The sequence below is a fragment of the Rattus rattus genome, chromosome 6, assembly GCF_011064425.1.
Source record: "Rattus rattus isolate New Zealand chromosome 6, Rrattus_CSIRO_v1, whole genome shotgun sequence".
Lineage (NCBI taxonomy): Eukaryota > Metazoa > Chordata > Mammalia > Rodentia > Muridae > Rattus > Rattus rattus.
In genome coordinates this window covers 150,070,105-150,091,806 of record NC_046159.1, presented here as the reverse complement: position 1 = coordinate 150,091,806, position 21,702 = coordinate 150,070,105, and the positions used below count along the sequence as shown (strand labels likewise).

At 41.0% G+C, this 21,702-nt stretch overlaps 1 protein-coding gene across 4 annotated transcripts in view; it reads left to right on the top strand.

Moving 5' to 3' along the window:
• The window catches only part of Phtf2 (putative homeodomain transcription factor 2), a 115,789-nt gene that overhangs the window by 83,538 nt on the left and 10,549 nt on the right, over window positions 1-21,702 (top strand). For 2 of the 4 annotated variants that reach the window (XM_032907063.1, XM_032907064.1), the window contains 6 exons: window positions 515-670; window positions 7,447-7,665; window positions 15,382-15,510; window positions 17,395-17,667; window positions 17,841-17,972; window positions 19,340-19,426. In XM_032907063.1, the coding sequence (XP_032762954.1) occupies window positions 515-670; window positions 7,447-7,665; window positions 15,382-15,510; window positions 17,395-17,667; window positions 17,841-17,972; window positions 19,340-19,426 (996 nt within the window). Of the gene's footprint in view, window positions 1-514; window positions 671-7,446; window positions 7,666-15,381; window positions 15,511-17,394; window positions 17,683-17,840; window positions 17,973-19,339; window positions 19,427-21,702 lie in introns of those variants that run through there. The other 2 variants (XM_032907065.1, XM_032907066.1) reach the window with 2 other exon arrangements.

Genomic DNA, 21,702 nt, shown 5'->3' with positions numbered 1-21,702 from the left:
TCAGGTTCAGAATATCTAAAATCTGGGTCTCTTACAGTTGATTTATGATTTATAGTGTATGAGAAATGCACACATGTTCAACTCTTCATTGCTGTCTTATACTATTTCTAAATCAGTGGTGGAGCTTATAATTGATGACCATTTAGCTTTATAAAATGCTGTAATATTTTCTCAGGTCTTTCAGCTTCTTTCAGATGGTCTGTTACATTTGTGTGTTATTCATATTTCTTATTTCCGTAAGATGTTTCAGATTCTTTTCTGAACAAAATGTTACAGAATAGTATTTGGTGAATTACTTGAATTTTAAAAAGAAAATATATATTGAAGAGTATAATCACTAATTTCAAGACATTTTTTGCTGAAAATTAAGTAGTCCTAATCAGATTCTTGGTGGCATTTGAAGATATTTTGAAGGTATAGAGGTATATGTTGTCTAATTTTTAATGATTGCCATTGTAAAGCTCAAATATCAATCAGATGTTACTTACCGTTCTCTTTTTCTATTCCCAACTAGGATGCCCAAAGAAAGATAACAAATGTCTCTGATGAAGTATCCAGTGAGGAGGGTCCTGAAACAGGATACCCATCGCGCTGTCATGGGGACAGAACTTCTGAAAGCGGTCTTCGAAATAGAAAGCCACACCATTATAAAAAGCATTACGCAAATGAGGTATACAGTTTGACCTTATTTAAATGCACATATGTCTGTGTTATATTACTTTCAACAATTGCATGTTATTATTGAAATATTTCCCACCATTATCAATATATTATTATTTTACTATTATTATTATTATTATTATTATTATTATTATTATTATTATTATTTGAGAAAGATTCTCACTATGTTCTGTTAACTATCCTGAAACTTGTTATAGGGACCAGGCTAACCCTACCCAGATTCATCTAACTCTTCCTTCCAAATACTGGGCTTCAAGGTGGGCCACCACACCAGCTCTGTTTCACAGTCCTGATGGATAATGTAGCACTGATCCACTGATCAATAGCCATCCGTGCACATTCGCTTTTTGCAGTATCTAGTAAAGTCATTCACTTAGTTGCTTCTTTACTGTTCCTTGTGTACTGGTTTGGAGCAGTGCCTCTTCTGTACATGCGGAGCTCAGAGAACAACTTGTGGTAGTTTATCTTCCCACCAGGTGAGCTCCAGGGATCTAGCTCAGGTTGTCAAGATATTGTCAGGCTTGCCGCAGAGTGACCTTACCAGCTGGGACAGTCTGCCAGCTTCTGTTTCGGTCTTTCCACAGTTCATTATAGTGACGTTATTTTCCAGCTAACTTCTCTCGTGATGCTACTGCTGGTTCCTAACTTCCCCACAGTACAACATTGAGAAATTTTCTTCTTTGATTCCAGTTTTTCTTTTTTTATAAATTTGTTTCTTTGCTTATTGGTTTTCTCAGACTTTTTCCCAATTTTCTGACACCTCTAGACTTAAAACAATTTAGACAGAAAAATAATGTCATTCTATTTAGTGTTCACTTCCCTGAGATGTGCCAGTGTCACTTCTTGTCCCCTCACATTACCCTTAGTCTTTTCAAAATACACAAATTTTCTTTTTCTGGATGATTTTGAGTTGTCCTTAGGAAAGAAATCAAGTGATATTGGGGTAGAATATGAGTCTTCAGGTTGCGAGGACAGTTACTTTCACATGGTCCTCTCTCAGTGTTTGCTTGGGCTGTGGTTGTCTTTCCCCCAGAGACTGCATTAGACACACTAAGATAGTACACCAGCTTACTGCTTTGGGACCCACATCCTGCTTTTAAACCAAATAACCAAGCCTGGGACATCCAACTCTTATGTTATGCAGTCAGAAGTTTTTTGGCACTGAAAGCAAGGTAGAGGGCCTTGACGCGTCTCCTGCGTAGTTATCTGACTTTGGAGGGATTTTTGCCTCTGTGATCTTTGCTCTTTGCACAGCAAGTTTTAATTACTGAGATTCTTGAAGAGCAGGGTATTGTTCTGCTAGACTTAGACTTTAAATAAATATTGCTTGAGAAACATGTTAAGCATAGCTAGAGTGAGGGCTCCATGGTTAAGAGCACTTGTTGGTCCTGCAGAGGACCTGGGTTCAGTTCTCAGTCCCCACATGATGATTCACAGCCATCCTGACTCCAGTTCAGGGATCGGACACAACTTCTGAACTCCGTGGGCAGTGTGCACACAATGTAAATGCATCTACATCCAGGGAAACATCCATACACATAAAATAAAAACAGTTTTTTTTTAAAAGAAACAATTTGGGGGCTGGAGAGATGGCTCAGCGGTTAAGAGCACTGACTGCTCTTTCAGAGGTCCTGAGTTCAATTCCCAGCAACCACATGGTGGCTCACAACCATCTGTAAAGAGATCCGATGCCCTCTTCTGGTGTGTCTGAAGACAGCTACAGTGTACTTATATATAAAATAAATGAATAAATCTTAAAAAAAAAAAAAGAAACAATTTAACTTATTTAACATTGACAGTAAACATTACATAAAAATTAATCTTCTTAGATTCATTTACAAAGGCTTTAAAATAAATGATGTTTAAATAGTTGCATTCAGCTCCCTCAGATTTGACCTTAGAAACAGAGCCAACTTTAAAGGCCGTGTTCTAAAAGAGAACAAAACCTTTAGAACAGTGGCTCTCAGTCTGTGGGTTGTGACCCATTTGGGGGTTCATATTAGATATCCTGCATGTCTGCGATTTATATTATGATTTATAACAGTAGCAAAATTACAATTATGAAGTAACAACAAAATAATCCTATTGTTGGGGCCACTCCAGCATGAGGAACCGTGTGTGTGTAAAGGTTGCAGTGTTGGGACGTTGAGAACCACCGTTCTAGAAGAAGCGGTTGAGGTCGATGTGTATGATTGTTGGCACTTTATTTATAATCACTGGACTCTTCAAATACCGAACTCTCCAAAGGACTTTGGGTTTTGTTTTGTTTTGTTTTTCTTCTTTAAGAATGAGCCTTCCTCCCCTCAGACAATCATTAGGGTAGACTTAAAGGCAACACAATTAGTGTATTTATCACCTTGCGCAATTACCACTTCAGAAGAAAAGTCACATAAAATAAAAATAAACCAACACTTTCTTTGAAACGACTAGATTCTAGTTCCTGTTTATTGTAGGAAACATACAAAATGCCAATAAATCTCTCCGAGATGTCAAGGTCTTTTCAGGTGACCTGAATGTCGCCTGAAGAAAACATTTTGAATTTACTTTCCTGTTGTAGAATAATTTCAGTGATCATAGAGAGAAGTTGTTGAATGTTGGAGAAATTAGTGTGTCAGTACCTGAGGTACTGTGGTCCTTGTCGCTTCATGTGAGGCCTCTCCCTGAGTTCGTGTGGGAACCCTGCCATTCTATGTCCAGGCCTTTCCTCCCTGGTCTTTGCTCAGTCCACTGTGCACTGAGTACTGGCTCCAGCAAGTTCTGCTCTTTAAGAAGAGACTGGTGGAATTACTTGGTTACCTATAAGACAGAATGTATCCCAGAGAGTGGACTCTATGTCCTGTTTCTTCTATTCTGCCTGCTTAATTCTATCTCTTTTTTTCTTCAAATATTGTCCATTTACTTTAGTAGATTAGATTCTCATTAAATGAAGAAAGCGTGTGATGGAGATCTTAATTAAGAACCTGTGGGTTTGGAATCAGACTATTTAAATGACTTTGGGAACTTTTTTTTCCCAAACTTTTTTGAGGCCCAGTTTATGTATCTACTTTAGGGAGGCAAAACTGTTTTCAAAAGCCAGGGTTAGATTGAACTGTTTTTTGTTTGTTTGTTTGTTAATTACAATATTTTTTATTTTTAGACTAAGTTGTTAGATTAAATTTGATTTTAAATGTAAAGACCATTGGTAATTATTTTGGAGTTTATATTTGTAATGTAATAATTGTAAAATATTTTTTGGCAGGATATAGCTAGAATTATAAATGCTTCCTTACTCATAAACCTACCCATTAGTTTTAATTAAAAATAATACCTCTTAATTTGTCACTTAATTTTAATATATGGCTAGAAAATCTATATCAAGACTTCCTATTAGATAATAAACTACCTTTGTTAAATGTTTGAAATGGGTTGGAGAAATGGCTCGGCAGTTAGAACACTGGTTGCTATTCTAGAGAACCAAAGCTTGATTTCTAATACCCCATATGGTGACTCACAACCATCCGTAACTCTAGCTCCCGGGGATCTGGCCCGCCCCTTCTGACCTGCATGCAGCAGACATGCACACGGCATAGACACGTGTGAAGGCAAAGCACTCATATGATTAAAATAGGATTTGGAGAACTGTACGGAAACAACTAACAGCTGGGCAGTGTGCTGCCAGCCTTTCATCTCTGCACTCAGGAGGTAGAGGCTGGAAATCTCTCTGAGTTCAAGGCCAACCTGGTCTACAAAGCCAGCTCTAGGACAGCGGGGCTCTTATCTCAAACACTAAAAAAAACCTCTTAAATGAAAACTGCTTGGCCTCTTAGTACTTAGTACTATCTGAAAATCTTTGGGAATTTTTTTTTTTAAAAAACAGACTGGTTTTACCCTGACTTTCTATATTTTACATTGTGCTATTTAAAGAATATTTGTATTTATTCTGACAATTTCATGTACATGTGCAAAATATCTTTATCATATCCACCCCCCTCTTTTCCTTCTCTTGCCTCGTCTCCTTTGTCAGGTTCCTTTCCTACCTTCATGTCCCTTAAAAAACAAAACAAAACAAATAATCAAAAAATTATTATTGTCCATACCCACATGGGTCATCCACTGGAGCATGGGCACTAAGGAGCCACAACAGAAAGAAAACTGACCTTCTTTTCCTAGCAGCCTGCGGATGCTAATAGAGTTTTAACTAGGGTTGGGGCCTTGTGAGCTCCTCCTGACCCAGGCTGCAATGTTGGCTTAGCATTTATGGTAAAGGCAAGCTGTAGCTGCTCTTGAGTTCTTGAGTACAACAGCCAGGTTGTGCTACATGACAGCGGCATTTCATAGCCCTCTTCCTAGCTCTCCAGCCCTGACAGTCTTTCTACCTCCTCGTCTATGACTCCCCCTGAGCCTGGAGGTTGGGGGTTACTACATAGATGTTCCATTTAGGACTGAGCATCCAGCAGTCGTTTATTCTCAGCATTTGACTAATACTTAGAAAGCCATTTAACAATATAAACATTTAACAAAACAACAGTAGTAGATTTTCCCCAGAGCCTCCCAAACCATGGGCTTTTGACCAGTTTTATAGTAACAAGCATGACTCCCTCTGTGGAAGCTCAAAGCAGTTGCTTACTCCCGTAACAGCCTTGCCACTATTGGACCATCTGGTGTTGTGTCCTGTAGGGTCCAGCATTGGGTAAGACCTTCATGTCTTCTCTCCTGGAGCAGACTACAAATTACTTTACTGCACTGTGAAAACCAGCCAGCACGTAGTTTGTGCTCTGTTAAGTTCATTTTCCTGTTCATTTCTTTAAAAATAAATTGCCTCTTATTCATCTTCCCTTCTACTAATAGATATCAGTATATTAATCCCATTAATAGTAGGTCTGCATTTAATAGATCATAAATAGTACATTTCATTCAAAGTATTGTATTATCTGTAGTAAGGATAATAAACAAAAAAGTACTGCTTGTTTCTGTCTTTTGTGATTCAAGTATGTGAGACTGTTGCATGAACAGCTAAGAGAATTATTGATCTAGAAACTAAATGAAAAAAGATCCTATAACTCACTTTAGTGATGATGTAATTATTCTAGATAGAAGGCGTCAAGGTATATAAACTATCCACATCTCTCTAAACAAAGGCAGGATTAATGCTGTGGTGTAGGAAGGTAATCCAAGGGCAGAGCAGCCAAGACAGTTGTGATTGGAGCCAGGGAGCAGTGCAGGTTCATCAGAGAAAAGCTGTGCACACGGAGTGTGCTGGAGAGTGGAGTTTAAACCTGATGGAGTCACTTTGGAAGCCATGCTGGAAGAGTGGCGAGAGGAGCAGAAGGGTAGTTGGTTTGGGAAAGCTAATCCATAAGGAAGGAGAGGCGCTTAGGTGTGGGCCAGTGTGCGGTTAACAGGCATGAGCAACAGTGTCTCCTTTTAATGCTTATTCTGTGTGTCTAGGTGCTCTCCCTCAGTATATGAATGCTTTACCCCTGTGCCTGTGGAGGCCAGAAAAGGGCATCAGGTGTTTTGGACCAGAGCTACAGACACATGTGACCCTCTCTGAGGGCGCTGAAAATTGACCCCAAGTCCTCCGGAAGAGCATGTGGCTGCTGAGCCATCTTTCCAGGCTGTACTTTTTTCAGTAGTCAAATGAACAGTCCTTCGAGGCAGAGGACAACTAATAACAAATGTAAAATTTGATCTGGTTGTAAGGACAGCCTTCTGTCCTTATTCAGTCACCTTTCTTTTTTACTTTTACATTAAATCAGTTTTATTCATGTTTATTTTATAAACTAAAAATGAGAATAAAATCAGGCACTAGAAATTGCCTGTTTCTGGGCATGGTGATACTAGCATTTAGGAGGCTGGTGTGAGAGGGGCGTAGGAGTTCAAGGCCAGCCTGGGCTATATAAAAGGTCCCGTCTCATTTAGAGAAAGAGAAAGAGGGAGGAGGAACAGAAAAGAACAATACCCAAAATAATTACTTGGGTGACATCTTGGATATACACTAAATCTGAACATGACACAGGTTTCTAGACCCACCAGATGGTAAGTTTTGAGAGGACACTTCCAGCAGAATAGAGTGCTGGAACGGATTATGAAAGTGTATTTTGTAGGTCCTTTTACCTGTGCAGTTTAGCTCTCTATTGTGTACCATAGATTATCTTGAAAGCACAAGGTAAGGATTGTCTTCCTGGTTTTCAGTGCCATGTTTAAGCCTTGAGAAAGGCAGTAATATGATGAAATCTATTTTTGCAGATATATATGCAAATTAGCTCCAGTGAAATAAGTCAGGCTTGCTGGCACACGTCTCTAATCCTCGCACTCACAAAGTGTAGGCAGGTGAACTGTACTTTTGAAGCTAACCTGGGCTGTATTGTACACCCGAAGCCAGTTGGAACTACATGAGTGAACATTCTCTCAGCAAGCCAGGGGCTGAGGACATTGCTTCATGGTAGAGTGCTGGAGGCCTGGGGTTAAGCAGGAAATATTGGAAATCTATACCATATGAGCACGGACTACTCTCTGTCTACTTGAATTCTGAACTTTATGTAAATTTTAAGAGAAAACAGGCATCCTTTTTGCGTGCAGAGTAACATCTGACCTGAAATGTAAAGTCAAATGAGAGAGCATCATCTTTAGTCCTAAAAATTAACCTGTACTTTCATGTTTTGATGTCTCTTCTACGGTCCTGTGACAGTATGTTTGGTGTAGCAATATACGGTTCTGATAAAAGCCTTTGAGTTGGAAAGAATACATAAATTGTATTAATGTCAAAGAATATCTTGATTTCAGGATGCCCCTAAATCGGGTACTAGTTGCAGCTCTCGCTGTTCAAGTTCCAGACAGGATTCTGAGAGCACAAGGCCAGAATCTGAAACTGAAGATGTATTATGGGAAGACTTGTTACATTGTGCAGAATGCCGCTCCTCCTGTACCAGTGAGACAGATGTGGGAAATCCTCAGATAAATCCATGTGGGAAAAAAGAATATAGAGACGACCCTTTCCATCAGGTCAGTTTACAGTGCTGCATTGTTGGGACTGTCAGACCATCTCCTTTGAATGTGTGTACAGATCTACAGAGGTGACAAAAGCGTTTACATTTAATAATTAATACTTATAAGGCATCTTTATTTTAATGTGGAGGCCTCTGGCTGGCTTCATTAGAATATTACAGTGTCGGTGTTTATGTTGTGGTTGTATCTCTCGTCTTTTACACACGTGTTCCTGAGTTAGTAGGTGGAGGTCTGTGGATCAGATTTGTGGTTTTGATGCACTAGTCTTTGGTCCTATTCAGATGCATATACACCTGCCCTGATCTCTGCCTTCCAGATTATGATTCAAAATTCCATGTCCTCTGAGTATCAAGTTTGTATTCCTTGGAACCCTAGTCACATTATCTAGTAGGAATGTGGCGAGTCATGTATGTAAGTTTCCATTAACCTCATTGAAAACACTTCAAAGAGGCCGAATTCCAGTGTCATTACTAACCAAATACATTCAACGTATTATTCCTTACTATATAATTAATGTGAAAACAAATGGTATAGATGACTTTTTTATATTAAGCCTACAAACTTTAGTCTGAGCCTTTAATGTGCTCCTCATTTAGATGAGCACGTTTAAGGTGTTGTCAGGGACGGTATTGAGTGCTCTGATGTCCATCCTCTAGTAGAACCCCTCATCTTCCTTTGTGAGTCTTTTCACTGTACTTAGTCTTGGTGTTTAAAATAAGAAGAGAAGCAGGTGTGGTGGTGCACGGCAGTGCAGAGATGGGTGCTGAGGCTGACCAGCCGACTGGGCAAGCTCAGAGCAAGTGAGAGACCCATGCTCTTAAAGCAGGGTCTGCCCCGAGGGCTGCCCTGGCCTCTGCACAGGTAAGTGCAGGTGCCTCCCTCTACGCACAGGCCCACCCCACACTCATACATAGAGCCTTACCCTGTCTACTTACTTTCTTCTAGCTAATTTATCAAATGATGTCAAGAAAAGCAAACATCCTTAAAACCTACAGATAGAAGACAGTTTCCTTAATCTAATCAAGAGCAGTTACCTGAGAACCTCAGCCATGACATAGTACCCCCCCCCACACACACACACATGTTGTTCATTTGTCTGTCAGTTTTGGTCGGATTTGAACTAGTTAACGTGTAATAAGAATGAAATGTTAAGATAGCAGAAATTGCTGAGTCTACTGGCACCTATCTTTTATACCCACACTTGGGAGACAGGGGTCGGTGGGTATCCAGTGAGATCCTGCCTTTAAAATAAACGAAAATTTAAATAACAGTAGATAGACTTTCCCAGTTAGTGCTCAGGCAAATGCACGTCAGAGCCAGGAGACACCACTGCTGAGAATCAGACTCCAAACGTCGAAGCACAATGGTCACACCTTAACCCCAGCAGGCCTGGTCTATCAGAGCTGCGTGATAGAGAGCCTGTCTTAAGTAAGTTGATACGTAAGCATTTTTAGACGTGCTCAGCACTGACAAGGTTAAAGGGGCCATGAAGCAGGGTACAGATCGGCACAGGTGCTTTGCAGGGCTGGCCACTGTCTGGTAAGTGAAGGGGCCATGAGCTGGTCCCTGCCTTCCACCTCAGTGACATTGTAGATGCTGGACACCGGAAACATGAATGTGCACCACTGTGACGGTAAAGCCTGAGGCCGGGACGTGGGAGTGGCAAGGTCAGGTGGATCTCTATAAATTCAAGGACAGCCTGGTCTACATAGTGAGTTCCCGGATGGTCTGGTCCACACAGAAACCCTGTTTCAAAAAACCCAAACTGGGAAGAAAACAGTGAATGAAGATGGCGAGCTGTGATGGTTCCTCTTCACTATCAGCTTAGCAGGGTTTCAGTCGCCCAGGAAAATACATCCAGGTATTTGGTGCCTCTTAATCTGAGGAGGGAAGGACCACCCTCCTAAATATAGGTAAGATCCCGACTGCATCAATAGGACAAAGCCAGCCCAACGCTGGCATTTCCCTGTTCTGCCTTCACATTGGTGCCGCACACTAAGACCTTCCTGGAGCCGTGCCCTCCTGGCATGACAGACTGTACCACAACTGAACCGTGAGCACGAGTCAGGCTTCCTTGTGTCTCTTCCTGCTGGGTGTTTTGCTGCAGTGTTGGGCAGCACAAACATAAGTCAAAGCTTGTAATAAACAGTTGATAGCAATGTAATTAAACTTAGCCATGTGTCAACACACGTCACCTTGGGAAACATAATTTTTCAATTATAAGTTGAATTATAAACAAGTGTAAACTTGTTTTATTTTTTGAATGAAAGTAATATGTAGTACTGTTTACATATTCATATATGAGCATATGCAGTTGGGTATAAAAACATGTAAGGGAGTAATAAGCATGCAATTTACAATTTGTACATCATGGTGATTAACAAAATAATTTCTGAGTTTACCTAAAAAAAGCCAGCTGCCTGAGTAGTTGAATGAAAATGTTCCACTTTAAAAATAGGCCCACTGGTTTTGGCTCCAGGCCCATTGCCAGGTGAAAGCAAGCTCCCTGCGAGGTGGGGAGAGTAGGAAGGAGTGATGTCTGAGAAGCATGGCATGGCTGCCGGGAAGACGAGGGACTTCACAGCAGAGGTGGAGACCTGACAGGTGTGCTTAACGTGTAAGCTACTGAGCACATTAAGGTACATAGGAGGAGGCAGGTAGGGGCAGATTAAAGCTTAGGTCCAAGTGGATCAAGGACCTCCACATTAAACCAGATACACTCAAACTAATAGAAGAAAAAGTGGGGATGGGTCTCAAACACATGAGCACTGGAGAAAATCTCCTGAACAAAACACCAATGGCTTATGCTCTAAGATCAAGAATCGACAAATGGGATCTCATAAAACTGCAAAGCTTCTGTAAGGCAAAGGGCCCTGTTGTTAGGACAAAATGGCAACCAACAGATTGGGAAAAGATCTTTACCAATCCTACATCTGATAGAGGGCTTATATCCAAAATATACAAAGAACTCAAGTTAGACAGCAGGGAGACAAATAACCCTATTAAAAAATGGGTACAGAGCTAAACAAAACATTCTCAGCCGAGGATTATCAAATGGCCAAAAAGCACCTAAAGAAATGTTCAACATCCTTAGTCATCAGGGAAATGCAAATCAAAACAACCCTGAGATTCCACCTCACATCAGTCAGAATGGCTAAGATCAAAAACTCAGGTGACAGCAGATGCTGGCAAGGATGTGGAGAAAGAGGAACACTCCTCCATTGTTGGTGGGATTGCAGACTGGTACAACCACTCTGTAAATCAGTCTGAAGGTTCCTCAGAAAATTGGACATTGAACTGCCTCAGGATCCAGCTATACCTCTCCTGGGCATATACCCAAAAGATGCTCCAACATATAAAAAAGACACATGCTCCACTGTGTTCATAGCAGCCTTATTTATAATAGCCAGAAGCTGGAAAGAACCCAGATGCCCTTCAACAGAGGAATGGATTCAAAAAATGTGGTACATCGACACAATGGAGTACTACTCAGCTTTCAAAAACAATGACTTCATGAAATTCATAGGCAAATGGAATGAACTAGAAAATATCATCCTGAGTGAGGTAACCCAGTCACAGAAAAACACACTTAATATGTACTCATTGATAAGTGGGTATTAGCCCAAAAGTTGAAACTACCCAAGATGCAATCCACAGACCACAGGAAGCTCAAGAAGAATGACCACTTCATCCTTGAAGCTCAAAATGCAGATGCTCCCACTCCTTCTTAAAAGGGGGAAAATATCCATAGGAGGGAATATGGAAGCAAAGTTTAGAGCAGCGACTGAAGGAATGGCCATTCAGAGCCTGACACACATGTGGCCCATATATATACAGCTACCAAAACCAGATAAGATTGATGAAGCTAAAAAGTGCATGCTGAAAGGGACCAGATATAGATCTCTCCTGAGAGACACATCCAGAGCATGTCCAATACAGAGGTCAATGCTAGCAGCAAACCACTGAACTGGGAACAGGACCCCCTTGGGGGAATTAGAGGAAGGATTGAAAGAGCTGAAGGAGCTTGCAACCCCATAAGTGCAACAATGCCAACCAACCAGAGCTTCCAGGGACTAAACCACTACCAAAAGACTAGACATGGACTGACCCAGGGCTCCAACTGCATATGTAGCAGAGAATAGCCTTGTTAGGGGACCAGCGGAAGGGGAAGCCCTTAGTCCTGCCAAGGTTGGACCCCCAGTGCAGGGGAATATGGGGGGGCAGTAAGGGGGATGGATGGGGAGAATACCTGATGTGGGGGAGGGGGAGGAGATGGGTGGGGGCTTATGGACAGGAAACCGGGAAAGGGAGTAACATTTGAAATGTAAGTAAAGAAATATATCTAATAAATTTTTTTTTTAAAAAAAAAGCACTGTCAAAGAAGAATATCCACAGCTCCTAGCAGGCATAACCTCAAGCTCTGGGATAGCAGGGAGGAGTGTATAGAACAGGCAAGGCAGTAGAACCACACTGGCTTCTGCTCTGTGAGATCCAGGTTCACTCAGGTCTACCAGCGAGAGGAAAGAAACAGAGAAAGGGGTGCGTGAATAATATTTCTGTGGGAGTCCAGATGGCAGATTGGCTGACAAATGGAAGGATGATTGTGTTGACAAGCGCTTCAATGGACAGTTTCAGAGACCTGGTCACATGGGAGGTTGCTAATGGTGACTCTTCAGAGGTGAAGAGATTCTGGGTGTGGCCACGGGAATACCTAAGGTCCCCTGGATCTGAAGCAATGAAAACAGAAGTGAACAGTCCACTAGACTGGGATGTGGGTGAGGCATGTGCATACGTATCCCCCGCCGTGGAGTTCTACAAACAGATTGGAGCTATTTCCCCTGTAACTCCATAAACAGCATCCCTGCATGGGCTGTGTGACTATTGTATTGTTGTCCCACTTACCCTTGGTACACGGTATGTATTTAGTAAATACTACCTGAAAAATACATGCCTCGCAGGACTTTCCAAAGTTACTTCTGAAATTGTTTAGTCATTTGGCCCTATGTGTTCAGTGCCATCCTTTTGTTTTTCTAGTAGACTAAAAAAAAACCTCTTAGCACCCTACTCTGCATATTAATTATTGTTTTTAGAATAAAGGCTTTTTTTTCTTACACCATTTAATATTTTCAAGCTTCCAGAAGGCTCATGTTTTTTCAGCCTTACTAGTTATCAGGTCCTAGAAGTCAGTTTCCTTTAATGAGAATCTGCCAGGTTGTTTTCTTGTCTGGCTGCAGGTCTGTTAGGTTTGCAAGACCGTTTTCTGTTTTCCCTGAGCATTTGGGTTGGCATGTCCCTTTCAGATACTGCCAAATACGTAGTTTTGTTATGTTTGTAAATAATAGCAAATATTTCATAGAACTAGGGTTTTTTTTTTCTGCTAATTGCCGCTGAACTCAAAAGCCATATTCAGATGATGATATTTTCTCATAGGTATAGCCAGATTTTAATGACTATGTTCCCATACTTGGGATCACCGAGAAAAGCAGTTGTCATAGTGAATTTATTTGAAGTAAAACTCAACATCATTGTAATTTAAGGTTTTCCTTTTGACTGAAGATATGCAAGGCACTGGAGATCTGGGATGGAGATTCAGCTTGAACATCAACCCATGATCTTCAGTGTGCCCAGCCTGCACAGGCCACACGTGACCCATGCTGACCCTGTGTTGCTCAGCACAGCTGTCTGTCACAGCCGTGTCATGCTGTGGTGCCGTGTGATGAAGTTACAGACTTTTCGTAGCTCCTTGCTCTTGCTCTTCTGCTGAGCCCTTTAGGCTAGGATCTCATATCATCATATTCTCTGAATCCTGGGTGTGTTTAAACAAGACTTTTTAAGTTTGTATTTGAGAAAAATGCAAATACTTTGAGAGGTATATTGTTCTTTTGAATAACTAAATTGACCGGTTCTAATGGCCATCTTCTCTCTTGGCTTTTGGATGTAAGAAAATGAAGCCAAATGTTTGTAAAAGTGACTTGGGAGAAGTACTTTGAGGACAGCAAAGAAGTTAACTTCCTATTCTGTCTCTAGATTGACCTCCATTGTACAAACATATTCTTTGTGTAATTGAGCAGACCTGTAATTCCTGTTACACAGTGAGACTGGAAATCTATTGTTACTTGGTTCAAGTGTGTTACCACCTAGACTTACTTACTGTTCTGTGTTGGCTAGCTTTACTGTCAGCTGACAGGATCTGGTGTCACCTAGGAAACAACCACACGCCTGTACAAAATTCCGTACATCAGCTAAGCCTCAGTTCTTCATTCAGTGTTGTATACATTTTATGCTCCTTGGCCGCTCCCCTTCCTTTAAAGCACTAGGGACCGACCTCAGGGCCACATGCATTGAACACTCCATAGGCACCCTCCTCAGAGCCACACCTCTAAGGCATTTTGATTCTACTATATTGAAGAATGTATTATTACATTTTCAGAGAAAGTTTGATATATATTTTGATATAAAATTATTTCTGTTCTCAGCTAGCTTGTTTGTCAAGAAGTTATAAAGTTACTTCAAGTGATAATATTTCATAATATTTCAAAGCATGTAAGCCCCATAGATAGTGAAATATATAAAGACCATGAAAGTATTTAGAAATGGTAAAAATGTTTTAAAAAGGTAAAAATGTTCCTCTTTTTATATGTTATTGACTTTTTAGACAGCCTCAGTTGAAGTCTATTGGCTCACCTTTATCCCCCATATGAAATATTATATTTCTTAAATTTATGGAAATATTTTGGAATATTATATGTCAACAATCTATTGATTGTGTTCCTTGGGTTACTGAAAATGCAACACATATCCTTTATATGAAATGTGGGAAATATATCAATTCTTGGGTTCACTGTGAGTGTGAAATGCTGTGATGCAAACTAAGTAGTCCTGTTCCAGCTCCAGCGTCGCAGGGCCCACCATCCGTTCTGCGCCCCTGTGAAAGCGTTTCACTGCTTTTGTTTCTTCCTGCAGCCCAACCGTCCTGTTCTCTAATTCCGTTCACAAACCAAACTCAAACATTTGATGATCCATACCAAAGGTTTCAACTTCTTAAACCTTTATTATTTCTTGAAACATTGGGAGACAATGTGTGGTATTTCAGAGAATACTTGTAATTCTTAATGCTTACAATGCTTACTGTATCTGCAAAAGAGAAGAAAAGAAAAGGCTTAATTGATCTTCTCCAGAAATGCTGTTCTAAAATTCTACAAAAGTAACTGAGTCAGTTAATAAAGGTAATGAGGGAAACTCTCTTCCGGGATGAAATTCAATCCTGTAGTTTTTCAAAGAGCAGATCTCAGCCATCACATTTTGTATTGAGTGACCATAAAATGGACACTTCTCAGTGTACAATTTGGCATTCGTGATTTTTAGCCTGAGACTGGTTAACAGCTAAGTACTTTTCTTAACATACTTTGGTATATATTTAAATGGAAGGATATTTGTTAAAGTATTACATTTTTATAACTGCATAATTTTTATGTCATCTGTTTAATGTATGACTAATTATAAATTGAGGTTCTTATGTAGGTAAAATTGTATTGCTTAAGTATGGGTAACATACAGATAAATATATTCCACTTATAAAGTATATATTTACTAATTAATTTATTAATTGGTATAGTTATGATTGTATGTACACATATAGCTATATATAGTTTTGTAGACACTTTGATTTGTAAAATGTGATAAATGTGTTCAATTCTTTTTTTTCTTTTGTAGACTCATTTACCCTGGCTTCATAGTTCCCACCCGGGATTAGAAAAGATCAGTGCTATAGTGTGGGAAGGCAACGACTGTAAGAAAGCAGACATGTCCGTACTTGAAATCAGTGGGATGATCATGAACAGAGTGAGCTCTCAATTTTTTTTTCCCCATTTTTATTAACTTGGGTATTTCTTATTTACATTTCAACTGTTATTCCCTTTCCCGGTTTCCAGGCCAACATCCCCATAACCCCTCCCCCTCCCCTTCTATATGGGTGTTTCCCTCCCCATCCTCCCCCATTACCGCCCCCACCCCCCGAGTTCTCAATTTTTGCTCTTTAGGTAAAGGGTAAATTTAGTGGCCATTGCTATATGAACTAATTACCTAAGTGTTAATAACTATACCCTTCTCTCTTTTTCACACTGAAAAATTATTATTTTTCTTTTAACCCCATCTAAGAAAGTAGTAGACCCTTCCATCATTTGAAGGGACAGTGGGGTGTGTGGTGTGCATGTGACCCAACTGAACTGTGGAAGACAGAGGAAACCTTGTGCGCTCTGTTCTTTTCTTCTGCCTTGGCAAGCATCCTGGGGGTCAAACGCAGATCGCAGACATATAGCTAGTGTTCCTGTTGACTGGAATAGGCACCACAGCGTAATTCTTCTTCTTTCTTCTCTCTTCCTTCAGTGGGTGAGAGAGAGAGAGAGAGAGTGTGTGTGTGTGTGTGTGTGTGTGTGTGTGTGTGTGTGTGTGTGTCTGTGTGTCTGTGTGTGTGTGTGTGTATGTGTGTCTGTGGGTGTGTCTGTGTGAGTGTGTGTGTGTGAGTGTGTCTGTGTGTGACTGTGTGTGTCTGTGTGTGTCTGTGTGTCTGTGTGTGTCTGTGTGTGTGAGTGTGTCTGTGTGTGTCTGTGTGTGTGTGTATGTATGTGTGAATTTATTAGCATCTAAAACTCAAGCAAGAAATGTGTATTGTGCTTCCTTGCTAAGATATAAAATATAATGCATACAGTGGTCAAACTGCAGTGGTTGAAGCTTGGTACAATTACTATGGATTTGGTATTGAGTTTTTTCTTTTATTACCTCTTTCAGTATTTTTTCTTTATTTCTCTGGATAACTAGACCTAATCCAATCTGGAGTTTAAAATGTCTGCCGTCCTTTATTGTAATAGGACTTTGTGTAGGACAGGGATTAACTGCAACTAGAGACTGGTGAACAGTTAAAACCTGTCAGTCAACCAAAGAACTTGGGGACTGGAAACTAGAGGTGCCTTGTGCTCTATAAGCTGACTTAGTCTGGTTTACTTGGTGTGTGAGTTAAAAGTTAGCTCTACAGTAATTCAGCTCTACTGGTCCAGCATGTTCAAAGTCTTTATTTTCCCCATACGTAGTGTCTTTCACTTTCTTATATCCTCCTTACCTTTTCTCCTCCTGCTTAATTTCTTCTCTTATTTTATATCTTTTTAAATGGTATTGGGAGGCATTTATTTGCATGCCAAATTCAGAAGAAAAACACAAGTTAAAGATTTATCGAATAGTTATAACTTTTTAAAATTACATTTTTGTATAATTGGTTTTGGGGCCAGGATGCATGTGTCACAGTGTGCTTCTTAAGGTCAGAAGCAGTTCTCCTCCCGTGGGGGTCCTGGGCCGGGGGCCAGGGTCACACATAGGTTACCGGACTTTAGCGATGGGCATCTTTATCTGCTGAGCCATCACTAGCTTCTGAATCTTCTCTTCACTGAATTGGGTTTAATTTAGGATATGATCTCACTCTAATATTAATATTTGTAGATATTTCTAACTTAAAATGATATGCATAGATTTAAGTATCTAAGGTCAATCTTCCTTTCATATCTACCAGTGAATTGGAGATCTTATAATTAGTGAGTAATAGGCTTGTTTTGTATAAGGTATTAAATTAAAAGAAATTAAAGTCCTATTATAAAAAGTAAAGTTGGTAGGAATTCGTTCTACTTTAAATTTAATTCCGTCCCTTTCCTTCGTGCTCTCCTGTCCCTGCTCCCTCAGGTGAACAACCACGTACCGGGCATAGGGTACCAGATCTTTGGAAACGCTGTCTCCCTGATCCTGGGCTTCACCCCATTTGTTTTCCGACTGTCACAAGCCACAGACTTGGAGCAGCTCACAGCCCATTCTGCCTCAGAACTTTATGTGATTGCATTTGGCTCGAACGAAGATTTCATGGTTCTGTCTATGGTCCTGATAAGTTTTGTGGTTCGCGTGTCTCTTGTATGGATCTTCTTCTTTCTGCTGTGTGTAGCAGAGAGAACATATAAGCAAGTGAGTACGATGTGAAGACGTCAGTTCACCCTTTCGTGGCACTCAAGTATTTTAAGTATTTCACTAACCACCTTGATGTAATTTTTCCCCATTTATATTAAGTCATAACAATTCATATATTGTTGATTGTTTTTTATATAAAAATACTCAAATTAATCTTTTCTTGTTTTTAGCGATTACTCTTTGCAAAACTCTTTGGACATTTGACATCTGCAAGGAGAGCTCGGAAATCTGAGGTTCCTCATTTCCGGTTGAAGAAAGTACAGAATATAAAAATGTGGCTGTCTCTCCGTTCCTATCTTAAGGTAGAATCCTACCCATACACGATCTGCCTTTCCCAGTAGTTCCAGTTTCTTGTCTCAGTATGGGGTGTGTGTTAGAGAGGTTTCTCACCCAGAGGCTGGGCTAAGGATTTTGTCTCTCCCTAGAATAGTTCAGGAACCAGCAGAGGGAGCCCACTGCTTACAAACCAACCCTGGGGACTCTAACCAGCGAGAACACTACTGTTTAACGTAACTGTACATGACGGTTTTACATGCTGCTCTCCTTCCTTTGGTCTCTTAAATAATCTTGCTGTTTGTGGAAATAAAGTGTGAAAACTCTAGACCCTAGGAAAAAGGCAGACAGCAGAATTAATTTTAAGGAGGCCTTTTCTCTGGAGATTTCATTTTTCGTAGTAAACAGCAGTGGATTTTATTATAGAGAGAGCCTTCAGGTGAGTCCAAGGCTGTTTATCCTTCTTGTCCTCTGGCACTCAGTCTATCACTGATCCTGTTCTGTCGCCTTCCAGAGTACATCTGAGATCTGTTCCATGTCCGCCTCCCGCTAGTGGAAATCCTTAGTTATATTGGCCATTAAAGCTGCTGTTAATTGTTCTCCAGCATTGACACTTCTCCTGTCTGTCTGTCTGTCTGTCTGTCTCTCTCTCTCTCTCTGCCGTGAGAGAGGTTTTAAACTGACACTTGGTCATGATTCTTTCACTTTCTGGAATTTCTGTTATTCTTGGATAAAGATCAGACCCTTAATCTGTTCTGACTGCAGTTTGGATCCAGACGTTGCTGTCTCCTTGCTTACTCTAACATTTCCTCTCTCAGCCTTTGGAGGGCATTAGCTCTGTAATGCACTGTGGGCCTCTGCTTCCCGCCTGCTCTGTCTAGGCAGTGCTAGGCATTGCGTCCTTGTTCTGAGGGTGCTGTAAATACCGCTTCCTCAGGTACACCCTTGTAACCCCCACACCTAAGTCCACTTCTCTGACATTGACTCCAGTGTGCAGTTTTCCTTCATAGCACTGTGAAACTTACTTACCACATGTCTCTGTACCTGTGAGGTTAGGGTTTCACTCTCCGGTTCGTCCTGTGAAGGGAGAGAGTTTGCGTTTTGTTCCCGGCTGTGTTCCTAGCTCCTAGCGCAGTGCTTAGGCCGTTACTCAAGAAACAGTTGTTGAATAAGTGAGTATAGTGTTGAATGCGAAGTTAGACTAATGAGTCTGTGCTGTGCAGACACCATATGGACAACGTTACAAAAGTATGAGGAAGTATTGACACTTACCGTTCACCTGGCAAGGCAGGTCTATTTGCAGCAGTCTAGGTTCCGAGCGCTTGTCACACCTTAACTGAAAGCACGGGCATTCTCTGCTGATTAGTAAATGTATGCTTTCCCTTTCCCCTGCTAGCGCCGAGGCCCTCAGCGATCCGTGGATGTCATTGTCTCATCCGCCTTCTTACTGACAATCTCCGTCGTGTTCATCTGCTGTGCTCAGGTGAGTCGTCACGCACACTACACGGACAGGGTCAACCAGCACTGGTAAACAGTTCCTAAAAGCAGCGTCTGGGTTTGAATTCACATTCAGGCACTGAGTTTCATCCCTGTGTGTGAGTGAAGTGTGTACTGATAGTTTCTTCCTCCCCCTGTCTCCTCGCTGCCTCCTGCTACTGAATTTCCCTGGAAGCCCTCTCCTGCCGACCCCAATCTCTGTCATTCTCTCGTGTCTCGTGTGTCCTTTTCTCTACCCTGTCTTATTCCGGTGCCTCTGGAGGTCAGAAGATGGCATCATATCCCTTGGAACTAGGGTTGCAGACATTTATTAACCTTGGATGTGTTGGGAACCAAAGCTGTGTCCTTTGCAAGAGCAGTGAATGCTCTTAACCAATGAACCACCTCCTCAGCCCCAAGAAAGCTATGAAACCGGTGTTCTGTAACTTCCTGTAGAATAAGAAATCGCATCTTATCTTTCTCTATATCATAAGTAGTAGGCCTATTGAATTATTGTACAGTGAATAATTTCTGTCTAGAATCTATGTATTTGTTCTTATCTCCTATATTCAATAGTTAAAAACGATCCAGCCATCAATTTTCTCACATCTAATATTAATTTAAAAGTTTCTTCTCCCTGAACCGTTACTGTGATTTGACCGCTTCACCTTTGAAAGACTTCTCAGTGGTCAGGCACTTAACAAGCAGCCTGTGCTCTGAAACACAGTACAGACATCCACCTCAGATGTGACAGATGACTTCTGCTCTGAAACACCAGTAGTGCTAATGGTTGGGGTTAGCTTATATTATATACATGAATGTATATGAGAACATTCTGAATATATGAATTCACAAGACAATAAAGCATCAAGGCTTACCAACTAGAGCAGTTATGTGTATACATTAGTCCTATGACAACCCAGGGTGAGAGGGTGAGGTTTACTGTCACCCTCCTGTTCCTTAAGTAAACTGTCGCCAGCAGGAGGTTAGGAGTTGATGGCTTGAGCAGCATCTGTGTAAGCGTACCTTAAAGTCAGAACCCCCAAGCCTACAGCCTTGTTAAAGGTAGGTAAGTGTGTACCTGTCAAACAGGCAGTCAGCAAGGAAATATATAATTATGTCTGCCCTTACTATATAACCCTATAGGGTTAGGGTTCAATTTGGCATTTCATATCTCATCTTAACTTCCCATGTCAAGATGTTAATATAAAGTGTTTCTTAGCTTCTGGATACAGAGCAGAGGTAAAACCACACAGACTGAAAGACATGAAGAAAAATTCATCAAGAGTCAGCAGATCAGTAAACAGCGGGATTCTTTGTCAACAGTGTCAGACAATAGACTAAACAAGATGGAAACCAAGCTTGTTTACAATGATTAAAGACTATGAGAAAAGAACACACATTTTTAAAGAACTAGTAGTACCTCTGAGTGAAAAACACAGCTCTTGACATTTCAATCAAAAATGAAAACAGTCGAGGGTTAAAGCCCACATTTAGTGAACTGGGATATCGAAGTCATGCTCTGTAACCCACAGATGTGCGACAGCCTGCCCAGTTTAACAAAGATCCAAGGAAAAAGGAGACGCACTATTCCAGAGACCAAGACTCTGAATATTTTTAGAATTAGTGAAATTCTTTTAGTGTACAAGGACAGTTTGTAAAGCTCTCCTGTGTGCAGGGCCACACAGTAGTCACCAGGTAGACAGGGTGTAGGAAAGCATGCCTGCACTTGGGAAGCAGAGGCAGAAAGGGCTGCGCTCAAGAAGCTAGCAGGCTTGTCTCAGAAAAGAAAACAAAAACTCAAATGTCACATGATGTAGCTATAATATGATCAAGACAAAGCAAGACAGCAATGAGGAAATGTATACATTTAGGAAATTTTAAAGAACATTTATATATTTTTAAAAATTTCAAGCCAGTATTAAGCTACTTTCCTGGCACAGTTTGAGTTGTGAATTCTCAATTACAGGTCCTACCACAGCTGCCAGGTTTGTATGTGGTTCTAGGAGCACAGAATCCGAGGCTCACACTTAGAGGACAGCTGTTTTCCTGTCTCCCCAGCACCTTCTTAGCTCAGGTCATGCATAGCCTTGGTCGCAGGGCCAGAGAGAGCACGAACGGGGAAGCTCTCAAATGGAAAGTCCTTCACCAAAGCGTTACAGAGGAAAAGCCTGGAGCATGAGGTAATCCAGTGAGCGTAAGCCATGGCCAAGGTGGCTCATCCCGCAGTGCAGGCGTCTTTAACCTCAGAGTATCCATCAATAGAGTTTCATGCATACAGCT